Source organism: Populus alba, chromosome 10, assembly GCF_005239225.2.
Source record: "Populus alba chromosome 10, ASM523922v2, whole genome shotgun sequence".
NCBI classification, from domain to species: domain Eukaryota; kingdom Viridiplantae; phylum Streptophyta; class Magnoliopsida; order Malpighiales; family Salicaceae; genus Populus; species Populus alba.
This window is the reverse complement of record NC_133293.1, coordinates 21,409,846-21,433,004: the sequence shown is the minus strand read 5'-3', so window position 1 is coordinate 21,433,004 and position 23,159 is coordinate 21,409,846. Positions and strand designations below refer to the sequence as shown.

General features: G+C 36.1%; 5 protein-coding genes across 7 annotated transcripts; 1 reads left to right on the top strand and 4 right to left on the bottom strand.

The window, feature by feature from the left end:
* The first annotated feature begins 537 nt into the window (after positions 1–537).
* LOC118060138 (small ribosomal subunit protein eS28x) lies at positions 538–1,744 on the top strand. Its single transcript, XM_035073292.2, has 2 exons — positions 538–673; positions 1,325–1,744. Exon 2 carries the CDS (start codon positions 1,326–1,328, stop codon positions 1,521–1,523), a length of 198 nt encoding a protein of 65 aa, XP_034929183.1. The 5' UTR covers positions 538–673; position 1,325; the 3' UTR covers positions 1,524–1,744.
* A 1,305-nt stretch (positions 1,745–3,049) lies between these two features.
* Positions 3,050–4,347, bottom strand: LOC118060137 (steroid 5-alpha-reductase DET2-like). Its single transcript, XM_035073291.2, has 2 exons — positions 3,694–4,347; positions 3,050–3,592 (listed from the first exon to the last, which is right to left on the bottom strand). The coding sequence occupies exons 1-2, from the start codon at positions 4,015–4,017 to the stop codon at positions 3,122–3,124; spliced, it is 795 nt and encodes a 264-aa protein (XP_034929182.1). The 5' UTR covers positions 4,018–4,347; the 3' UTR covers positions 3,050–3,121.
* Positions 4,348–4,720: 373 nt separating this feature from the next.
* On the bottom strand, positions 4,721–6,237 carry LOC118060136 (steroid 5-alpha-reductase DET2-like). Its single transcript, XM_035073290.1, has 2 exons — positions 5,628–6,237; positions 4,721–5,520 (listed from the first exon to the last, which is right to left on the bottom strand). Exons 1-2 carry the CDS (start codon positions 5,949–5,951, stop codon positions 5,050–5,052), a joined length of 795 nt encoding a protein of 264 aa, XP_034929181.1. The 5' UTR covers positions 5,952–6,237; the 3' UTR covers positions 4,721–5,049.
* A 382-nt stretch (positions 6,238–6,619) lies between these two features.
* Positions 6,620–7,836, bottom strand: LOC118060135 (uncharacterized). Its single transcript, XM_035073289.2, has 2 exons — positions 7,264–7,836; positions 6,620–7,172 (listed from the first exon to the last, which is right to left on the bottom strand). Exons 1-2 carry the CDS (start codon positions 7,594–7,596, stop codon positions 6,699–6,701), a joined length of 807 nt encoding a protein of 268 aa, XP_034929180.1. The 5' UTR covers positions 7,597–7,836; the 3' UTR covers positions 6,620–6,698.
* A 1,630-nt stretch (positions 7,837–9,466) lies between these two features.
* Positions 9,467–22,185, bottom strand: LOC118060134 (ubiquitin C-terminal hydrolase 13). 3 transcript variants are annotated; one of them, XM_035073285.2, is made up of 32 exons: positions 22,028–22,185; positions 21,755–21,821; positions 21,369–21,516; positions 21,094–21,251; positions 19,490–19,755; positions 19,150–19,368; positions 18,947–19,055; positions 18,744–18,859; positions 18,301–18,399; positions 18,006–18,115; positions 17,757–17,831; positions 17,314–17,392; positions 17,083–17,229; positions 16,903–16,983; positions 16,632–16,751; positions 15,753–15,875; positions 15,257–15,334; positions 15,057–15,145; positions 14,874–14,982; positions 14,665–14,733; positions 14,454–14,564; positions 13,228–13,283; positions 12,961–13,138; positions 12,769–12,870; positions 12,611–12,682; positions 12,340–12,405; positions 11,389–11,454; positions 10,777–10,863; positions 10,495–10,611; positions 10,226–10,300; positions 10,040–10,126; positions 9,467–9,927 (listed from the first exon to the last, which is right to left on the bottom strand). In XM_035073285.2, the coding sequence occupies exons 1-32, from the start codon at positions 22,055–22,057 to the stop codon at positions 9,886–9,888; spliced, it is 3,351 nt and encodes a 1,116-aa protein (XP_034929176.1). In that variant the 5' UTR covers positions 22,058–22,185; the 3' UTR covers positions 9,467–9,885. The 3 variants fall into 3 exon arrangements, with proteins under 3 accessions (XP_034929176.1, XP_034929179.1, XP_034929178.1); XM_035073288.2 differs by having other exon boundaries at positions 10,495–10,608; XM_035073287.2 differs by having other exon boundaries at positions 21,369–21,513.
* Positions 22,186–23,159: the final 974 nt, after the last annotated feature.

Below are 23,159 nucleotides of genomic sequence, written 5' to 3'. Positions count from 1 at the left end.
ACTCTCTTCACAGAACAAATTCTTCGTAATGTATCTTAAAATTAACTGTTTAACAACTATGGTTACAATAAAAAAAAAAAAAAAAAAGTTTACTTTTAAGTTATTTTAATAGGGTTTGATTGATCTTTAAAAATAGAAGAAACTAGAACAACAGAAGAAACTAGAACAGCAGAGTCGAGAAAACATTTTCTTCTATATCTTCTGTTTCAAAAGAATATAAATTTATTATAAAATCTTCTCCAATAAATAGTTATTAAAAAATCTCTATTTTCATACTACACACGTTACTATTTTTTCTAACCTAAGACATTAACCAAATAGAACTTTAAAATTATTTGAGAATCACTTTATAAATACTTAAAATTTTCTCTTTAAATGTTTTTTATGATTTTAAAGGAAAACAATAATAATAAGAGGGTTGATTAAGTAATGTCTTATAGATGGAGGACCCAGTTGAGAATTATTTTTGTTTGGAGATCTAATTGAGAATCGCGGGATCAGTATGGTCTTTGGGCTGAATGATAATTAAATGACAATTATGCCCTCGTCTCTATATATAAAGACGCCCGTATGACATCTTTGTCTCTCTAGGGTTTTTGTTTCTCTTATTGCTGTGAGTGTGAGAACCCAGCAGCAGCCGCGTGCTCTCTCTCTGCATCCTTATCTCCTTCAGGTATCGTAAACCTTAGCTTGTTTTATATCTTTGATTATTGTTTTAATACTGTACATGTTTAGCTTAGCTTGTAAAGTTTGGTCTTTGTAGTTTTGGTTCTTCGTTTTTATCTTTAGAGTTTGATCTGATTCTTAGTGTCTTTGGCTAATGGGTTAGGGACTTTGTGTTTCTGGTTAAACCCATTTTGGGATTCCATTGACTTGTTTGTTAAAGTAGAGTGTGTTAGTCTTTGCGTGTAAAGTTTGGTCCTTGTTGCTCTTGTTCTTCTGTTTTGTGCTTCAAGTTTAAAATTTTATTATGTGATTCTGGTTTTTTTGTCAAGTGGGTTTTCTTTGTATTTTTCTCAAGTGGGTTCTGTTTATTTTAGTTATTGGAATTGATAATTCTATGTTTTGCAAATTTAGCTTCTTTTATGATTTGATTGGCTTCTCTCATTATGTATTGTATGTTAGTTCTTAGGGTTTGATTTCAGTTATTTCTATAAGTTGATAACGTTATTATCTGATCCTCATTTTTCTCTGATGAGTTTTCTCAAGTTGGTTTTCTTTGTTTTTAGCAATTTGAATTGGAGATTTGGTGATTGCTATTTAAGCCAAATGTAAGCTTTGACTGGATGAGACTGCGTTTGTCTTGTTTTTTGTTTTTGTGTAGGATGGATAGTCAAATTAAGCATGCTGTGGTGGTGAAAATTATGGGAAGGACTGGATCTCGAGGACAGGTTACTCAGGTTAGAGTCAAGTTTATTGATGACCAGAACCGTTTCATAATGAGGAACGTCAAGGGACCAGTTAGAGAAGGTGACATTCTTACCTTGCTTGAGTCTGAGAGAGAAGCTAGGAGACTCCGTTGATGGGCATCATACTGTTTTGTTACAAGATTCTCATCCCAGGTTTGCTGGTAATCAATCAGGACTGTTTTGTTCTGTACTAGCTAGCGAGTAACTCATTGTTTTTGCTTACAGTTTGATTATCAAGATGGGATTCCAGATTTATGAGTCATATGTAAGAATGCTTTGAATGTCTTAAGTTCAGTTCAAACCTGCAAGTCTTGTTAAAATTAAGTTTTGTGCAACTTCTAATCTCTTGCTGTGCTCGATTCGATACCTGTTATCTCAGCATAAAAGTCCTGATTTTGGGATATGGGAGTTCCATCTTCCATATATGGTTTCTTGTAGCAAATTTGTTGCCGGTGCTTTTTCCCCCACCTTCTCCGATTTTACTATGGACCTTGTTGCCATACGTTCCAACTGAAATGCCTATAAAAATGGATTTGCCTTTCTTTGTTTATGATTCCAGTAATCTGGAATTGCACTTACGCTATGATTGAAAGTCCTTTTCCATTTGTACACTCTAGTTTTACCTGGGCAGGTATTGTCTGTTCACAAGGGTCATACCTTGCATTCTTGTATGCATTTTTGGGGAAATCGTTCATGGTGTTGATATAATCCCACTGCCAATTTATGTGTGGGAATCTCGTCCATTTGGTACTTGATTCAGAACTTGCATTTTTGGGGAGCTAAATCAGGAGGTTTTTACCCCAATAAAAGGACTGGGGTTCTGGTAAACTCTGAGGCTGCCAAGTGGTTGCACCCTTGGCAAGACACAGCAAGCATGAGATTGTCATGCAGTTACCACTGTAAGTGTTGGAATGCTTGGCAAGCAATCGCCAAATAATAGTTACACCATTAATGTTGGAATGCCTATCTTTTGTCATAAAGTCTACGTCTCTGTAACAATGTTTGCTGACGGGGGACTAGATGGAATAGAAGATAGAAAATCTGCCCATTAGACCATGGTATGTTTTCCTGGCAAGATCTGGTGCCCGTCTACGTTGATGGAAAAGATTGCAGGATAACTGCTCACTTGTATAAACGTATGTTGTAGTTCGGTTTCTGCTCTTAGGTATTGTTTGGTTAGATGTAATGGATTGATGAGAAGGAGAAGCAATGGCTTGATGAGAGTGCAAATGAAATTCTAGATAGAGTAAGAGAGGGCGAACTGGGAATCCAATTAGGATTTAATAAGCTGAGATTTAATATTCTTACAAGTTTTGTAAAAAAAACAAAAAAACAAATGGCATTTCCGAGAAAAAATTATTAGAAGGTATTTTGGATGAATAAAATCCAACTTGGTCGTATATAATTTTAATACTGAAAATCTAACTGAAGAATGGATTGAAAACACGACATTTTCTTAAGAATAAATTAAATACAATTATATAATTCATTTCTTTTATTGTTAATGTACTAGTATTCCTATCGCTAAAATCACTCTATTGTAGAATATTTTTTATAATCATAATTCTTTTCATCTTAAGAAGAAAATATAAACTTCAAACCTCGTTTTAATTTTTTAATATCATTCCAAATGCAGTACAGAAATTAAAATATATTTTGATTTCTTATTTTTCATTCTAATTGCTCCCTTCTCCTTCTAAACCCTTACATGTTCAAAATACTAAAGGAATGAGAGCCTTTACATCCTTGGGAAAATCTTTGAACTGTGAAAGGTACCATCTTCTAGTGGAATAACTCCTCCCTGACAGGTAAAGAGTTGTTCCAACAAAGAAGGAAAAGGCATACAATGTTTGAGCTGTGAGAGAGATCCCCAAGATCCCAAGAATCTCAAACAGATAGTGAGGGCAAATCACGAGGTCAAATAAGCCTCCCTTGGGGACCTTGTATTCTCTGTCATCCTTGCTTCTCAGCTTGGAAAGGAGACGGTGGTGGTAGAAGTTACCGCTAATTCCTATTAGAAACAGCAAAAGCCCTGGATACATCAAATCAATAGCTGGCTCTGGGAGTCCTTGTGCTAGGTGTTGAGCATAGATGACAAACACAGAGGATGTGAAATAACTAAGAGTGATAGGAATCAAAGACTCAACTTCCATCCCTCCACTGTATCTGTGAACAAAAAGCACCTGGTGAACAAAAACATTTTCTTGGTTACTTCATGGCTTATCTTCTTCAATAGGCTGCCAAATTGCTAGTGACAGAGAGAGAGAGGAGGGAGATCAACTACCTCAAGTATTCTTTTGAAGAAATGGAAGGTTAGAGTGGATTTGACCAACAAAAACCTGAGATCATCATTTGGGAAGAGCCCGAACGAAGCAGCGCCGGCAAGAAATGCTGGTGTGTAAGCAATAAGCATGCCAGTTCGACTAGACACTTGAATCGTCTTCTCGATGGGCTTCTTTTCACCAATATTCAAGAATTTGGAGTACTGCATGTGCTTTCCTCTTACCTCTGATAAGCCAACATATCCTAATGTCGCGACAGGAACCGCAGACATTGCTTTGATAAGGAAAGGAGATGGAAACAAGAGTTTCAGCAACGTGGACTCCATTTGTATTCACTTCAGTTTTCTCTGCAATTTCGAGGAAGGTGGACGGGCTTGCTTTAAAAAGAGCAATGCCCTAGTTTGCTGTGCTGTTGAAGAAGAACCGAACACTATAGCAGGACTCTTTGGCACTGAACATTCGACGATCTAGACTAGGGAAGGCTCATATTTTTTATTGAAAGGCAATGTATACAAGTGTGATGCTGAAAGATAAGGCAGTAAATATATAATTCTAAGCCTAGAAAGTAAATCACTTCTGTATAGAAATATTTACAATTACAAAATCTTAATAGGGCATATATTTCTAGCAATTGGAATGAATATAGGCAATCTTTTATAAGTCATGAGTAGAAATATAGTGAGGAACATATGGAAACAAATCTATATAATTAACAAGTAAATCAATTGTCAATATTAATAATAAAGTTATAAACAGAATTAGATGATAACCTGTATAGGGCAATAAAAAGGGTCTTCGCTGGCTAAAATTTCATTGGGAAAACAAAAGTCTCAATTGACAAAAAAAAGAAAAAGATTTTAATTAGGCAAAAGCTGACTTTTCCCACTTCTTCAAGACAATGATAAAGAAAAAGTATAATATTAATTAATTAAATCTTAAACTAAAAAAATATATATGTTTTTTCACCATGAAAATCCACAATTTAGAATTTTATCCAGATTAGATTTTAATTTAAACCAAAAAAAAAAATTGATTAATTGATGGATTACTTTATAACTTTGTTTATTTGGCTAAACTTGATAATCAACATCCATTTTTTTAATAAATAATAGATGACCGAGTCCATTAAATAACTTGCGAGTTATTACAAAAACCTAATGCCAGATCCCGGATGGAGGTTTACAGTCATGGTTTGTGACCCTTTTGATACGGAGCACAGAGCCATAATTCAAGAGTGAAACATGTTGATAACTCCAATTCCATGCTTGAAACACTCAAAAAAAAAAAAAAAAGCAAGGAATGATTGTGTTGATATCCTTGGGAAAGTCATCAAATTTGTTTTTCGTCTCTGTACAGGTTTAAAATGCAGAAGGGATGAGAGCCTTTACATCCTTGGAAAAATCTTTGAACTGTGAAAGGTACCATCTCCTCGTGACATAACTCCTCCCCATCAAGTAAAGAGTTGTTCCAACAAAGAAGGAAAAGGCATACAATGTTTGAGCTGTGAGAGAGATCCCCAATAACCCAAGAATCTCAAACAGATAGTGAGGGCAAATCACGAGGTCAAATAAGCCTCCCTTGGGGACCTTGTATTCTCTGTCATCCTTGCTTCTCAGCTTGGAAAGGAGACGGTGGTGGTAGAAGTTACCGCTAATTCCTACTACAAACAATGCTATCCCTGGATACTTCAAATCAATAGCTGGCTCTGGGAGTCCTTGTGCTAGGTGTTGAGCATAGATGATAAACACAGAGGATGTGAAATAACTAAGAGTTATAGGGATCAGAGACTCCACTTCCATCCCTCCGCTGTATCTGTGAACGAATAGCACCTGGTGAAGATAACATTTTCTGGTTAATTACTTCATGGCTTATCTTCTTTACTAGACTGCCAAATTGCTATGACAGAGAGAGCGGGTTGGGGGAGATCAATATTTACCTCAAGGATTCTTTTGAAGAAATGGAAGGTTAGAGTGGATTTGACCAACAAAAACCTGAGATCATCATTTGGGAAGAGCCCGAACGAAGCAGCGCCGGCAAGAAATGCTGGTGTGTAAGCAATAAGCATGCCAGTTCTACTAGAGACTTGAATCTTTTTTTCGATGGGCTTCTTTTCACCAATATTCAAGAATTTGGAGTACTGCTTGTGCTTTCCTCTTACCTCTGATAGCCCACCATATCCTAATGTCGCAACACGAACCGCAGACATTGCTTTGATAAGGAAAGGAGATGGAAAAAAGGGTTTCAGCAACGTGGACTCCATTTGTATTCACTTCAGTTTTCTCTGCAATTTCGAGGAAGGTGGACGGGCTTGCTTTAAAGAAATAGCGAGTAATCCTGTCTCTCTGTGTGTGTTTATATGTCTTGAAAAGTTGACTTTTTTTAATGTAAACGAAGCTTTTGATGTGATGGCAATGGACTGTCGACATTGAGCCAAGCCGACCCCCAGAGCAAAAACAATGAGACTTTCATGGTTAGAATACTAAAATTAATATTTGCTCTTGTCCAATCCATAAACTTCATTTCAAGAGAAATCTATTACTTTTTTCATTAAAAACAATTAAAATATATATATTTTGTTAATTTTAAATTCATAAAAAATATTAATTTTTATAAATTGGATATTCCTAACTCAAAAAAAAATTGGATCACCTATTCAATTTAGATTCTAGATGATTTATCAACGAACTAGAACCTGAATTGAATGTTATTTTATTTTGAACTGTTTCAAATATTAACTCGGCAAAACACAACTTAACCAGGTCAAATCTATAAAAAAAAAATTAAAAAATTATTCAAAATAATATTGAACGACTTGTTGATTGATCCGTCAACCAGATCGTGTATAGGATAAGAAGTCAAATGAGGTACAAATTCAGGAGAGCGAGTCTTAGACGTTATTTCATAATTAGCACCAGCAAATCATTCAAATATTGCAACTTTGAAAGTTGATTAAGAGTAAAAAGGATATGAATCATCTCCTTCATTATGAAAAAAATGAAGTTGACGTTCAAAATACAAAAGGAATAAGAGCCTTGACATCCTTGGGAAAATCTTCAAACTTGGAAAGGTACCATCTCCTAGTAGCATAACTCCTTCCAATCAAGTAAACAATAGTGCCTAAAGTGAAGCAAAAGGAATACAGTGTTTGAGAAATGAAAAATATCCCTACAAACCCCAACACCTCAAAGAGATAGTGAGGGCATATCACCAGGCCAAATAAACCACCCTTTGGAATCTTGTATTCTTTGTCATCATTTGTTCTCAAAGAGGCAAGAACTTGGTGGTGGTAGAAGTTGCCGAAGGTTCCCAACAAGAACAGCAAAATCCCTGGATACTTCAAGTCCAGCTGTGGCTCAGGAAACCCTTGTGTTAGATACTGACCATATATCATGGTTGAAGTAGCTGAGAAGTAACTTGAACTTATAAGAATTGCAGAATCAAGAACCACCCCACTAGTACTATATTTGTGAACACACAGCACCTGCATAACATGATAGAACAAGTTCAAAACCAGTTAGCAACCCAAGTTCCAAGCAAACTATTTAAGAGTTTCATGATCACAGATGTCTTACCTCAATGACCCTCTTGAAGAAATGTATGGTAAGGGTTGCTTTAACCAAGAACAACCTGAGATCATGATTTGGATAGAGCACAAAAGAAGCAACACCAGAAAGGAAAGCTGGCACATAAAGTACAAGCATGCCAGTTCTGCTGGAGAGTTGTATCTGCTTTCTTGAAGATTTTGCAGAATTCAAGTTCCAGAATTTTGAGTACTGTAAATGCTTTCCTAAGATTTCAGAAACACCAAGACCTGCTATTGCTACCAGACTAACCACAGACATGACTGGAACGATCATAGAAGGTGGTGTAGGAAAGATAATTAATCTAGACAACATGGATGCCATTGCTAACTTGCTTTAGCCCCTTGATTTCTTTACCTGACTCAAGATTTTCAGCTTCTTATAGAAATGGAGGAATGTTCATTGAATAGGCGACCTGTGTGTGAACTTCATCCGTGCAGCTGGCAAGAAAGCAATCATAGAGGTGGCAGACGTGTATTTGATTGCCACAAGCTTTTAAAGGCCAAGTTTGACCTGAACAGTTTTAGGCTCTCTAACACTGTCATTTGTAGTGCCTGTAAATTATAACGATGATTTGAATGGTATAGAATGTTTTAAGAACCTCTATATACAATTTATAAAAATTCATTCATATTTACACGCAGCTTAGAGCATTGTTCTTTATCGATTTAAAATTCATTTATATTTATACACAACTTAGAACGTTATTCTTTATCGATTTAAAATTTACAAAATATTTGAGAGTTATCTTGGTGATTTGCTAGGTATATTTATGTGTATGACAATATAGATGCCTAAAGATTTATTCGTATTTATACGCAACTTAGAACATTGTCCTGTCAATTTAAAACTTAAAAATGTTAGCAAGATATCGTTGTAATTTGCTATGTATATTTATGTGTACAGAAAACATGGATGCCGTGGCCACTAATCCTGTCTCTTTGTGTGTTTATGTGTCTTGAAATGTTGACTTTTGAATGTAAACGAAGCTTTTGATGTGATGGCGATGCACAGTCAACATTGAGCCAAACCGACCCCCAGAGCAAAAACAATGAGACTTTCATGGTTAGAATACTAAAATTAATATTTGCTCTTGTCCAATCCATAAACTTCATTTCAAGAGAAATCTATTACTTTTTTCATTAAAAACAATTAAAATATATATATTTTGTAAATTTTAAATTCATAAAAAATATTACTTTTTATAAATTAGATATTCCTAACTAAAAAAAAGATTGGATCACCTATTCAATTTAGGTTCTAGGTGATTTATCAACGAACTAGAACCTAAATTGAATTGTATTTCATTTTGAACTGTTTCAAATATTAACTCGGCAAAACACAACTTAAGCAGGTCAAATCTAAAAAAAAAATTAAAAAATTATCTAAAATAATATTGTTTTAATATTAGCAAAACGACTTGTTGATTGATCCATCAACCAGATCCTGGATAGGATAAGAACTGAAATGAGGTATAACAACTATAACACGACATCAACAATTCGAGTCCACCGACAAATGGTTGAGATGATGGCATGGAGATTCACTCTCAATCTCAATCGCATATGTTACCCAAACACTTCGATGTGAAACCAGTCTGCACACTAAAAGCATGTATTAATTTAAACATTGTTTTCACATAATTCCTCTCATGTTCGAGTTCGAAACAAATGTCTAACTTTGTTTAAAACTAATCCGAAAGGAAGATCCGTCGTAAAAGCTGCCCTTACAACATGTTGACCGTTCAAAAACAAATACAATCTCCGGCAGCCGGGGCCAGTTGAGGTTGCTGCTGTTTATACCAATGCTTGAAAAGGTTGAGCGGGAGGCAATCAACACCAAAGCCACCAGACCTAGCCGCCGTGCCAAAATCACAGAGATCCTTATTCGAAGTCAATTGCTTACCATTCAAGTGGCAGACAAGAGCCAGCAATTAGTTGGCTGTTTGCATGCAACCCTTAATCAATTCCATAAGAAAGTAATTTGTCAGATGCACATCAAACATGTAGGAGGAATGACACAAGGAAAGTGTGGCAGCTCTAATTTGATCCAAGCTGATTCCATTTTGGCCGGCCTGGCTGAGGGTTAACCTCGGTCGGAGACAGAGAAAGAGGAAGACTAAAGAGGAAAGTGAGGATCGGTTTGAAGGGAATTGGTGTTTCATTTGCAGAAATACCGGGAAGCCAGGAACAAGTAAACAAACAACAAATTATACAAGTGCCTCAAAAGGAGACTCAAATGATTCTCTAATACATCTAGGGAAATCCACAAAGGGATGATTGCGAAAGGAAAGACAATAACTTAAGAACACACACCTATACCCTCTATACATCCCCCATATCAAAATCTTATGTACTAAATTACAATGGATTTAAGGATCAAATGTCATCTACTACACCCGAAAGCCGAGTGCAAGAGAGAGGTCAAAACTATTGAGGGAACGCAGTTCTTAGGCATAAGTTTACCCTCTCCCTACATGAAAGAATTACACATCTATCAAAACCCACTGATTTGCACTGCTTGAAAGCCTGCTTCTTCCTTGTTTTGCTCACTTTGTATGCAAACAGGGTATTAAAGTCACTTGATGCACTCGTTTTACTTCCTCATTGCTTCCTAATTGTAGATTTTTACCGGCTTCTCAAATGTATGACGATTCTGCAAATTGAAGACAAGGTCAGAACACAGCTTTTGAGGAACGGAATTCATTATCATCAGAGTGCATGCTATAAGCTTAATGCTTACTGCAAATTACAAGACAAGTAAATACCTGATTAGCAGCATATGACCTTTTGGGAGCATTGTCAGAATGCTCGAGTCCAAGATATTGCTCCCAGGCGCCATAAATGTCCCTTCTCTGAACCAAACAGAAAATGTAAAGCATAAAATAATAAGAAAAGTTGTCATATGTCAGTGCCCATGAAAAATTATTTTATGTCATGTGAGAGTGGGGGACCTGAAAACGATTGGACACAATGTCTGAGTCTTGAAGGTACTCGGGGCGACCTAGTGACAAAAATGCAAACTTCCACTGCACACAAAAAAAGACCAAAAAAATTACAAATAAAGAAACAAAAGCTTGCATCTCCAGAAAACTAATCTTGTTAGCATGATACGTGGTGAAATACTGTCTGTCTCAACCATGGAAATGCAATGAAATGTGAAAAGTGCAGATGGTCTACCATATATAGTGCATCAATGATTACTTCTGCAATTAAATAATACCTTTGAAAATTCTTCATCAGGAACCTGCAATTTTCTCTGTACACGCATTTTGACGTCAGCTAAAGCCTCGCCCTCATGAATGACCAGGAAAAATGGTTCTCCAAAATTCTGAACCTGCTGTTAATACAAAACACAAACAAGCATTGAAAAAGATATGGCAGAAACATAGATACCTCGAAAAACAAAACATGAAAGTAATTAATAACTGCCATAGCAGGGGAGGAGCCAATTAAAGCAAGTGCCAAACAAAATGCAGTTGAAATAAAATTTAAATGTACTTACCACCTGGTTTTGAGTTGTGTCTTTCATGAAATGATATACATGAATCAAACGATCATGAGGACCAAGGTTTTTCTCTTCTTCAGGTATCTGAGGCAATGTGTCACAAAATAGATGCATCATTAATGGAAACATCCATCAACAAATTATATCAAGGAATATGCATACAAGTTCAAATACTGAACAGGGAGAAAATTAGTTCAAAACATGAGAACTGAGAAAAAAGGTCTGAAAGACTTTTTGCAATTTCTCCACTTGAATGAAATTTTTTCCCGTCATATTTGACAAACAAGAGATCATTTTTCCTATTGCTACCATTCTATTCCAAGGTTACTTGGAAGCTTGAGCAATATATAAGGTGGAACATGAATTAGATGTTTCTTTTCTTAAATTAGGGACTAGTCTAGAGCATTTGAAAAAAATTTGAATTCAAGGATCTACGGAATAGTGTGCATATTGATGCATGTCAAGAGAGGAGTGGGATGTGGGCTTAAGCAATTCATAATTCCATGTCAAATTGAATGGTCAGCAATAATGTACTCAGATCCAGTTCTGCAATGCATCTAGCTTACAGATAATTATGTTTCAATTTCATCCACACTGAGATAGGTTTACCTCCTCTGCACGTAGTGTCCAGTATTGATCATTAATGTTCTCGATTTTTTCATTATGTGGAAAGATCTGAAAAGATGAGGTTGCATACTTAGAAACAAGACAACAAAGAGGCAAAAGTTGACATAACAGGTTAAGAGATCATGCACGCCCATTTGTAAAAAGCATTAATTCAAATTCTAGGAGCTACAAATATAAAGACAGATCCTGTGTATTATTGATGGATATGTTCATGGCAGGTCGTCTTTTAGATTTAGCATAAATCTGAACAAATTCATACTCTTGGGGAAAACATTTCAGGACATCTCCGACAGTATTCTAAATTTTAAAGAGCTGTTAAGTGTTTGGCTGTATAAACTTAAAGGTGTAAATTTAAGGTCTAAACATTATGAAATGAAATCCTTTGTGGTACTAACATCCCATATAAAACTTGAGGTTTAATCATTTTACATGTATACCCCCATATCTCATTAGTCCATTAGATATTTGGTTCGAATCATTAATGTTTTCCAGAAGTCATCTGTTTGTTTTGTTAGACTCCACCATAACTGAACTTTATGTAAGCTATTGCAGGTTTTTCATCAAATTATTTGTTTTATGTGCATCATTTTTACCACCCATGACATGTGAAAACATATTCTAGTATATGTGAGCATGTGATGCAAGCACTCTCAAACTCAAGTAAATCAACTCTGATATAAAAACAATTGAGATTGCGAAAAACTATTTACCTATAATGTAAACAATTCCAAATAATTCAATCACTACATTACTTGCAACGATTAATGATTCAAAACATTTCATCCATTTAGAACAGAGTTTGCGCATTTCTAAGTGAAAAAACAAAGGGAAATAAGCATAATGAATCACAGGACCCTTACTTCGGAAGGCAAACAACTACTCTATGTAATTGATATTTTTCAAAGTAAACAACCATTACAAAACAGGTGATACCTTGTAGATCTTGTGATAGAAAACCTCAAGCAATCTAAGTTCAGCACTGGGATGAGACAGCTCCACCTATTCCATAATAAGGCACATGGTGAATTCCTTTGTCCAGAAAGAAAGGGCACAAGGAGGGAAGGAAGCAATTGGGAAAGTGATTGGTATTCACATCAGTTGGAGCAACCTCCGCATGAGTTACGAAATAAATCATGCAAAAAAAGGTATAAACAAGAGGCGGATTAAAAACTTCCTTTGTCCTGAAAGAGTTGTGATTATTTACCTTTGTCTTAAGGTCATTGATGACATCACCTACAGTGCTCTGTTTTGGCAATCTGATGGTATGAATCACTACCTGTGAACATAAGAGATTCCATGAAGCACAAAACTTAAAATATGCATATTATTTGCATAAAAAAACAATGAGTTGTGATTATTTACCTCATCCTTGGTAGCATGATGAAATGCAACCTTTAATGTTTTAAGGCCTTGCAGTTCTGGAAGAGGGATGTCCAATACTTCATAGTATAGAATATCAGATGTCTATCATGCAAGACAAACATAAAAATTCACTTCAGCTATCTGAACAGAAAAACAAAAGAATCGGTAGAGATCTACTCTTCTATGGTATACCTGATTGTAGTGCACCAGCATATCAGATAAATGATCCACTCCCCGGTACTTGATGGGTTGAGGTTTAGGTTGCTGGGAGTAACAGTTATGGGATGTAAGCCTAATTTTGGATGGGTCATCCAAGCCAAGATGGTTAGCTACTCTTTCCACAACATCATCATAAGTGTGGAGCTTTGATCTGAAATAGTTAAAGAGTATAAGCAAACACAAAATAAAGACTTCAACAAATTAGTTGCGTTCCAGGATAACAATTATAAATTCACTTACAGCTCAAGACAAAATTCATCCTCTTTTGATTTCTCCAAAGATCGAAATCGAACAACCTACAGATCAGGAAAAATAAAACCTATGTAGTGGAATACAAAATATGCAAAAATGGTAGTATTAATATATCTAAAAGATGGCAGCTCATGATAACGTAGTTTGAGCATTGTTGTCAAACCCAGCCAGGACGGATGGTTCTGGAACCCAGAGACTCGAGCCATGGACCCATCTGGGTTTCCATTTTAACTGTCCAAGACATTCACCAGAAAAACCCAGGTGACCTGGCAGGGTTTTTAGCGACCCAGACCAGGTATACCAGTGAAACCAGGTCAAGACCTGGCATGATCAACCATAAAACTGGATAAGATAAAGTAAAAAAAAAACAAAACAAAACCCCAAAAATTAGAACTAAATGGCATTATTTTCCTTCCTGTATAAAAGTGAATCCAGAGGAAACTGAACTCTGGAAACAAACTAATTCTTTACCACTACATTTCAGCTCACATCATCAACCCATTGTCTGTTTTTATGTTATAATATAACATAGACAGTGGAATTAGATGGATACCAATACTAACTTGGTTGAGCATTCAAGTTCATCTCCATTTGATTTCTCATCACTGTATCTAGTATAGTTAGGTTTTCTATGCCAATTTAGGTCTTCTTCATTCAGATTCTTTGTTGATGCTGTATTCAACTCCTGAAACTGTTATTGTTAATGGTTTTGGAATTTCATTCTTCTAGATTGTGACCGTCCACTAGCCTTCAATAGTGTGTTCTCCGTGTCTCGAAGTGGACCTATAGTCCAAAAAATCTTGTAATTTTTTGTTTTTATTCAATTACAGATCTTGCAAGAAACAAATAGAGGGGGGAATCAAAACAAGAATATCGTCAGATACTTTGGAAACAAGATTCTTTACTATTTCCATACTTTTTTATTCTTAAAATTTTATGTTGCGGAATAACTGCTCAAATCTTCTTTTTTTTGCATTCCTTTTACTGGCAAAAAAAGGGAAATTGCAGACCTGCCTGGTAGAACCAGTTACCCGGCCTCTTTTCATGCCAAGTCTGACAACTATGGTTTGAAAATGTGCCATTACACCACATGCCAAGCAGCCAGCAAGCAGAATGAAAACTACCAAGTCATGGTAGTACAGAAATCAAGTTTTGAACAGCAAAATGTACTGTCAAACAGCATGGAAATTCTCTCTTATCAAACCATGGCATACCTGGCGATTGTGCATATACTCAAGGAATGAAGGCACATCAGGGTAGCGGCACTGTTCATTGCTTCCCATTTGAGGGGGTTTCTGAAAGCAAACAATATCTCCATCTTCAAGCTGCAAAAGTAACCAGGAGTGAATACCAAATTGAAGACAAAGTAATTTGCTAAAGAAATTAATCATAAGAGCTTCGCATTTAGAAGTTGATTTTATGTACCTGGCTAGAGCGAAAAGTGAGCCTCTTGTCAATGTGCTCACACATGACATTAGGTTCAAATTTTATTTCCTGAATACAAAAACAGAATGGTAAGTTATTTGCTGAAACTAAATATTTGATGCCTTAAACAGATGCTGCAAACAGAATTTATGCCTTAAACATCGCAAACAGAATAGAGTTAAACTTCACACTAAATGTGGAAGACTAACCTCATAAAGTGCAATCTCCTGGTCAGGAGCAAAGCCAGCCATTTCATTTAGTTTTGTCAGGATCTCCAATGGTTTACCACTGCCCTTCACAAACAGCCTCCCAACATACCTGTCATCAAAGATGTTCAGCAACAGTAATCGTGCATGTGATTCCTAACTACAGTGAATTGTAAGTGGGAATACCGGAGTTCCTCTTTTGATGGATCATAAAGTTTAAAGAAAAGAAGGATATCCTCTTTAGTCTTCTCAGGTGGAGGAACAGGTACCGAATCCTGGATTATTAGAGAGATCCGTTATAGAAAGAGATCAAATAATAAAATCACCATACACCTAAAAAAGCATTAAAAAGAATCAATGGAATATGATAAAAGTATATAACAAACCTGCCCAACTTCTACTTCCAGAAACAACTTCAGCTCTGCATTATTTGCCTTATTAGAAACCTCTCTCAATTGTCCAACCTACAATGCCTCCAGTCATTATGACAATAAAACAGACAAGTGCCCCCTAACGCTAATACTACTATGAGCACACATTTAAATATTTATGGGTCTGAACCACTCAGAAGTAGATAAACTTCTACAGAACAATCAAAGTTTATAGGACTGTAGGTTCAGTTTGGTCTGGTCATTTGGTATCTGGGATTCTAATTTAGGAACAAAAGAAACAAAACAACATAATGAATTTGGACATTTGAGAGGGACCTAAGATTCAATTTTACATATCTCTGGTGTAACACAAAAGTTCTTGTTAATGGAGGGGCAACATCTATATTAACATGTCTGTATGCATAATTATCCTGAGAATCAAGATGTATACAATAGCACAATAGCATCTTTAGCAATGACCAAGCAACACAGAGAATCAATATTTACGTACAGATTGTGCTTCCTCCTGAGGAGTCAGTGGCCGATTTGGACGGTATGTATGATTTTGTCGTTTTGCCCACAGCCAAAAACGTTGAAATTGCACTGGAATACCAAATTCTTTAGCAACTTCTTCCTGTGAAAAGAATTAGAATACCATCAGTTAGAAAGACCCAAATGAATGCAACTGCCAATGACAAACATTTCAACAAAATATGCAATCAGTATTCATGGTCGTCATTAGAATTTTACTAACAAAACAATGGAATATAAGATACAAGAACCTTTTGTACCATAAAATTGATAGGAAGACTCTCACAAAGAAGAAGATCCAAGAAAGAGTTACTAATACTGAGGGCCAAATATTGGTTAATTATGAAACTTGGTATTGGTATGGCCCCATATAGGTCATATAGTGTACATGCACTGTGCTGGCTTCAACTTTTAAGATGGGTGCTCCATTTTTCAGTATCAAAGTTGATATCCTCGCTGTTGAACATTGATGCACATGGCAGAACATCATCCAAATATCACTCAATTTGAAACAGGATCATGGGAGGGAAAATAATTAAAAATGTGTGCTTTATGAAGTGACTGCTCCCTAGAAGGAACCTACACACTTTGTTATATGCTTGTAAATTTAAAAATATTCCAGATGATAGCACCTTTGGGCAACCATCAGCATGTTTGAGCGCTCACTTGTATGCTTGATTTAATAATATGCCAGACAATAACACCTTTGGTGCAACTGTCAGCATGTTTGCACCCTCACTTGTGTACACTTGTCAATACATTAAAAAATTGAGAGACAAGGCATCAACAAAAGTGGCTGCAAACATGAAAATCAAGCCACAGTTTCCAAATAATAGATTAACCAAGAAAAATGGAGTACCTTGAAAAGGTTAAAGGTTATTTGTTTCTGGATACGGAAACTACGAACTTTGTCATGATCCACGAGATCAAAATATACATCTTTGCCAATCTGTTCAAGTAGATCCTCACTACGTGCAACCTAAAGGCATAGAATAACTGCATCAGTAATTGATTTTCAAAGAAATCTAGACCCTATGATATACCAGTAACATTAATAAACAACATCATTTAATTTGTGTATGCATCTGGGCAATAGGCATGTGTGAATTTGAGAGAGAGAGAGATATAACCTTTATGATAGTGTACAAGTGGGCCTCAGCTTTTTCCTTTCTCTTTTGCTCTTTCTCTTCCTGTTCTTTCTTCAGTCTTATCTGAAATGAAAAATTTGCAGTGCACAATAATAACATTGTTTATAAAGCAGGACATGAAAACACAAATTTATTAGATAAAAAAATTAATCAACATCTCACCCTGAGGTGCTCTGCAATATCCTTCTCATCCACATTACAGATTACTTTTTCCTTGTCACTTTCACGTATATACACAAGCATATAAGCATTTGAGTATTTTGTAAACTTGAAGGGAGAGTTGTTAAAGCCAGGATTTGTCTGTGGTAACTGTTGGATAAAAAATAGGGAACACAGATTATTCAATTGAACTGGAAGTAAACGAAAACTAGCAAATATGATGAAAAATCTTACCTCTTCCTCACCACCATACTGCTCCTCTAATGCCCTTTTCACATCCTCTTTGGTTACCCGCTCATCATCAAATTTGAACCTGCATGCCAAAGTTCTAAATTATGAGATGAGGGACACAACAAAACAAACCAAAATATATGATTCATTGCAAATACCAATCAGTAGAACTCATGAATACAAGGCAAAGAAGCTACTTGAGAATATGCTCTAAAACAATATGCACAAAAACCCAAATTAAAGCATGCCAGAAAAATGAAATGGTGGTGGAGTCGATCTTGAGAAAAGGACATATACTAACTAGTGCAGTTTCATTCAACAAAATGAAGATGGTATGAAATACAGTGGGGGGGGCGCAGCCTAAGAGACTCTCATTTCCTTCCAGACTTCATAATTTAAAAAAATAATAATAAAAGCAAGGATATATATATATATGGAATGCCTACCACTGATCTGATAGAGTTGGTCTGATATAAGCATAGTAGTGTCCACCATGCACGCCGCCACTGTGAACCAAAACACTGCAAAAAAAGAAAACAAAAGAAAGATTAAAAAATAATGATTGATGTCGTTAACCAAATTGTATGAAAACATTTCATCAATAAAGAAGATATCAGCAGCAAGGTAAGGGTTCCATCTTGTCATTCAAGCCATACAATAATAAATGCAGCCAGATAGCATGGGAAAGTTGATACCTGTGAAGAGTGTAGAGATTGCGGACACTACAGTCGGCCTCAGGTGATAAATATTTGCCATTCTCTCTATCCAGATCAAGTTGCAAAGGGAACTCATAGCGATCATTTATCTGCAGAAATAAGTGAAATAGGTGAAGCACTATCTACAATCATCTAGTTAAACCCATAAAAAGAGTATCAAACAATAAGAGAACATTTCCCTTGCTGTACATATTGAAGACAAATGGAGTGATGAACCAACACAAGCCAACCATGTGCAGCCCATAAAAGAAAATAATTCTAGATAATTACTAACCTTCACCATCGTATCCCGCATAAAATCATACTCGAACCTTTTAAGTTGAAGTTGGAGAACAGGGGGGAAGTCAATGAATAGGACACCCTTCCTAGCATCCTGAAAACATCCAAAGGTGAGCATATCAGAAAACATCTGTCAAAGAGCAAACCCAGCAAAAACTAAAAGGCATTTGCATAGCACTTTAAAAAAAAAATTGTAGGAAGAGATGGACTAGTCAATCAATTGGTTATCCATTTTGGAAGGAACAAATAGAAATGACAAATCAAAAAAAAAACAAAAACACTTGTGGCGGCAAGTAAACAAGCCATACATGCCAAATAACAGCTTATTCGAACCTTTATGTACTAAAAACTAAAATGCAGCATTTTTATTTAAATGCATTTACAAACAAGTTAAAACATACAAAAGCTCAAAGTTCAAGAGTTTAAAAAGCATCTCACCTGCAATCCATGTTGTTCAGCATGATACTTATTGTCACCTTCAAGACGTTCCACCTCCACGTACTTATCAAAAGAAGCATAAACATCTCGACAGCCTTTGACATCAAGCTGAAGATCTACGATTATATATATATATATTCTGTTAGGTCCACAAGATGAATCTCAAGTAAATTACTATTATCCTCTGTAACAAAAATCTGTACCATAAAATGACTCCTTTCTTGTCGACTTATAGTCAACATTGATGCATTCAATATAATTCATATGGTGTCCTTCAAATAACTGTTGTATAGTGCCCTCCACAACAGTTCCCTGAACCAGTAATTAAAAAGGAATGTGACTTCAATAATCCTTCATACATTTTAGCAATGAACAAAAACATTCTAAGACTATATAGCCCCCATACCTTCATTTTATCTTCAAGCTTTTCAGAAAGAACCCTATTAAGTTCTTGGACATCATGCTGCATGAAAGAGTCATATGTATCCCAGCCGAAAGACTTTGTCAACTCTTTTGTTGCTACACTAGTGTCACTGTATTGAAGTTTATAAAACAAACTCTGCAACGCCAGTGGAATGCTCCCTGATGGGATATCATTCTCAGTTGTTGGCATATGATATACAGCCTGCAATTAACATTTCATGTAATGGGGCTTGTGCATAATTTCAATAGTTTTTTTTAAGAGGAAGAAGAAATCCCTCTTTGTAATTTCAATAGTTCAACTATGGAAAGTAGAATACACTAACCTTTCTAAAATAAGGAATATGATACAGCGTTTGAAGGAGAGAGTTCATGTAGCATGTAGCTCCTTGGTTCTTGAGACCAACATAACCGGTCTCCTTTTTTGAATCATGTGACCAGTAATCAATAACCCTACGAACAGCAACATCAGCTTCAACTATGCATGAGTCATTTACAAGATACCCTCTCCCAGGGTCATACAATTCCCCAAGTGGCATGAATGAAGTGAAGCCCCAATCACTCTCACGTGCATTGAACTGGTGCTGCGTGTCTGACAAAGAAACAGAGGACCATCATGACCACCTATGTCCCAAGGAAATATGATTTTATGTCCATTTCTTTTAGGACCAGCAATCAATAATGAATTTCTTCTTGCTGTTACAAGGTGTATCTCCTGTTTCCATATACCAGGTTACATTTAGACTGCACCTAACCCAGCACTTTTACATCCTTTACCAATTCCAAGGAAACTACAAAATACCATGTTTCTTCTGAACAGCATATTAAGCATGTTTGACCAATCAATCACCGTTCCAATGTCAACATAATCCAAGGTTCATGTTTACAGACACCAAGCAACATGTCTTCTACTTGATACATGTCTCAATCTCTTTACCTCCCTTATTTATGAAGAAAAGGTCCTTCAATATAGCTGGCACAACCATATCTAACAAATTTGGATACTGAAAAGTACTTTTGAAGCATTTCAAAATTCAACATATCCAAGCAGGTACTTACAAGACTTTGGTAGACACCACACAAGTAACACTGGATGACTAGCTTACATTAACTAACAAGCAATGTTATTTCATAGGACATTGCCTGTTACATTCCCAATGAAGTTCATTATGGTGGGAGGGTAAACATCATTGAAAGCCCTATTTTTGGACATTTAAACATGAAATGATCAGGATTCCAACCTATAACGTAGCTATTAGCCATTTTGTCAGTGTCAACAAGCAATGCCCCCTATCTTGTGCACATTAGTTAAAACACATGAAATGCCCCCTGCGAGCACCAATTATATTCCTTTTTATACTGGTAATATCCTAAATTAAGCATTTTTAGTTCAAGTTAATCACGTAGACCAAATTTAGTACAAGCAGCCCTCTCATATTTTCCACCAACATATCTAATGTTCAAGACTTCCAGATGTCATTCCAAATGAACCTAAAAGACTATCATACATGAACAGACATGTGTGCGGAGCTAACAATATCAGACACAGATTTGATACAAGTACAGCTCATCTGTAGACAAGTAATTTGATATCAGATAAAGTTCACCAACGATCCGAGAGGACTACATCCACAAGAACCACAGCAAAATAGTGAAAGGAAAACATTAAAAGCAGAACATGAATTGTATGATGCCTTATATAAAGATAACTTAGGAGCAAACTGATTTGTCAGTCACAATACTGATAACAGGTTATGTTCCATTGATGACACCAGTTTAGAAAAGGAAAAATAGTATTGTGTGATTATGCAAAAACATGCACCAACGAAGGTTGTGTGGAACAGTCAAGATACCCTTAACGCCAGGATATTAATAAAGAGATTTCGAAGGAGAAAAGGACAGTTCAAGTGCACCAGTAACGAGACAATACCTTTCCGAATTGAATACTTTTGGTGAAGTTGATTGATGACAGTCAAGCTAAACTGCGCATATCGACTCCACCCATATGGCAAATTAGTTGAATCTGCAACATCTAAATACATGGATAAATGATCCACATTGTTCCCCTTTGGAAAAACCAGTATCCGCCTGCCACCACAATCACACAGAACTTCCATTAAATAATAAAAAATAGGCACTAAACATCACAAATAAAAAGAAGAGATCATTTTATCCAAAAAGCAGAAGAAAAAAAGATCCACGTACCACTTGTAGCCTCCAACAACAAAAACATCGGAGTAAAGCTTCTTAGTATTAAACCTCGAAAAATTATCAATTGTCCATGTAAACCTAGCTGATGGTGGATCATCCACTGACTGTGCATCAACTGCCGTCGCTGTTTCTGCTTGTGCTACTACAAACAATTAACCGCGATCATAATAAAAGTCATAACTAAACAAATCCAAAATAAATCTCCATAATTCACAAACAAAAAACCGATTATCCGCGCACAAAAAACAAATCATGCATTAAGATCATACTTCAATCCTAAAAAAGATACGACCTTTACTGCCACATTAGCTCGGTAAAACGCATACAAAACAATGAAAAGATATCAACTTTCTCAGGAACCAAACAGAAATCAAGTGCACCTTCCATAGGCTGAGGTCCCTCAGTAAACTCAGTGTGTGGGACCAACATCTCATCGTCTTCTTGTTGCTACAGAAAACAAAAGTCAATGTGAGAGCTTTGGATCTGTAATCGAAACCCTAGAGAACTAACCACGGGCAACAAGGATTAGAAATCAAACACTTAAATTTAACAAAATTGAGAAAAACCAAACCCTGTTGATTCAAAATTGAAATTGAAGTGAAAAAGATAGGGAGAGAAAATAATGGTAAGACAGTGAGAGATTTAGTAGTTACGTCTAACGGAGGAGGAGTCATAAGAGTCATGGGTGGAAGATGATTAGTGACCGTCCGATCGAGGAATCGGAGAGAAGTGTAAAGTGAGAATTTGAGGGGAGGGGGGGGGGGGAGAGAACTGAGAAGAAGGAAGATTGGTGTAGAAAAAGGGAGAGGGGAAGAGGGGTTTACTGTTCTGATTTCGAGAGAAGGGCAGTCTTGGGATTTTGTTATTATAACAAATAGTAATATTACTCATGTGTATTCGGGGGAACATTGTAGTGGTATATTTGAAGAAAAAAAAACTACCAGTTGATTATTAGTGTCAAAGAATAATTTTCCAATAATTCACTAAAAATCTACCTTACCATATTTTTATTCAAATGCACTGTTTTTTGCATTTTATATTAAAAACTTCCGAGGCTTTTTTTATGAATTTATGGATATTGAATGCTATATAACCAAACACATTTCAGGAGGAAAAGTTCCAATAAATTACTAGAAAATTGTGAGTGAAGGGATTAATGGTGGATTATTTTAATTTTAATTCCACAGAAAAAAGATTGCCGGTAAAATTATAACATAATCAATCGAATGCTTTTGATGCATAGTAGTTTAAAAATCTCCCCCATGGATGGATATAAAAGGCTCGCAACTAGTCCGATGCTCACCCAAAACCCATGGGTTTAAAAATATATTATCTACAAAGATTATCTATCTTGGACTGGGTTGTTTTCCTGGACTTGGTGGCTTTGTGGACCTTGTACTCGGCGATCTTGTGGACCTCAGAGGCTCATTTTCACCAATGGAACATGTACATGGCCGCCAAATGATGTGAAATTACCAAGAACAGAGTAAAGCATAGACATTTATCCACGGAGATTATCTCAAGGTGCCGAGACGCGAGTATTCAGAACCACATCCCTCAACCAGAACTCGTGGCAAATCATGACCCAACATCCTTTTAATGTTTGATTTTCGTACAAGACAGACTCTTAATCTCTCCTGTCTCTTGCAGTTCTTACTGTTGAAGCTAGCAGCTGTCTGTTCCAAACAGATAGTGATGCACAACCAGTTGGTCTGGGCTGATAGACTGGGATTATAGCAAGAACACAGCCAGACATTGTGAACTGTGGTAACTGATGGAGTGGAC

Coding starts and splice junctions, on each gene's coding strand:
- LOC118060138 (XM_035073292.2), top strand. CDS start 1,326: ATGGATAGTCAAATTAAGCATGCTGTGGTGGTGAAAATTATGGGAAGG.
- LOC118060137 (XM_035073291.2), bottom strand. CDS start 4,017: ATGGAGTCCACGTTGCTGAAACTCTTGTTTCCATCTCCTTTCCTTATC. Junction 3,593..3,693: donor TCTTCAAAAGAATACTTGAG/GTAGTTGATCTC, acceptor TTTGTTCACCAG/GTGCTTTTTGTTCACAGATA.
- LOC118060136 (XM_035073290.1), bottom strand. CDS start 5,951: ATGGAGTCCACGTTGCTGAAACCCTTTTTTCCATCTCCTTTCCTTATC. Junction 5,521..5,627: donor TCTTCAAAAGAATCCTTGAG/GTAAATATTGAT, acceptor TATCTTCACCAG/GTGCTATTCGTTCACAGATA.
- LOC118060135 (XM_035073289.2), bottom strand. CDS start 7,596: ATGGCATCCATGTTGTCTAGATTAATTATCTTTCCTACACCACCTTCT. Junction 7,173..7,263: donor TCTTCAAGAGGGTCATTGAG/GTAAGACATCTG, acceptor CATGTTATGCAG/GTGCTGTGTGTTCACAAATA.
- LOC118060134 (XM_035073285.2), bottom strand. CDS start 22,057: ATGACTCTTATGACTCCTCCTCCGTTAGAC. Junction 21,517..21,754: donor GGGACCTCAGCCTATGGAAG/GTGCACTTGATT, acceptor AATTGTTTGTAG/TAGCACAAGCAGAAACAGCG. Junction 10,864..11,388: donor GGACACTACGTGCAGAGGAG/GTAAACCTATCT, acceptor ACATTGCCTCAG/ATACCTGAAGAAGAGAAAAA.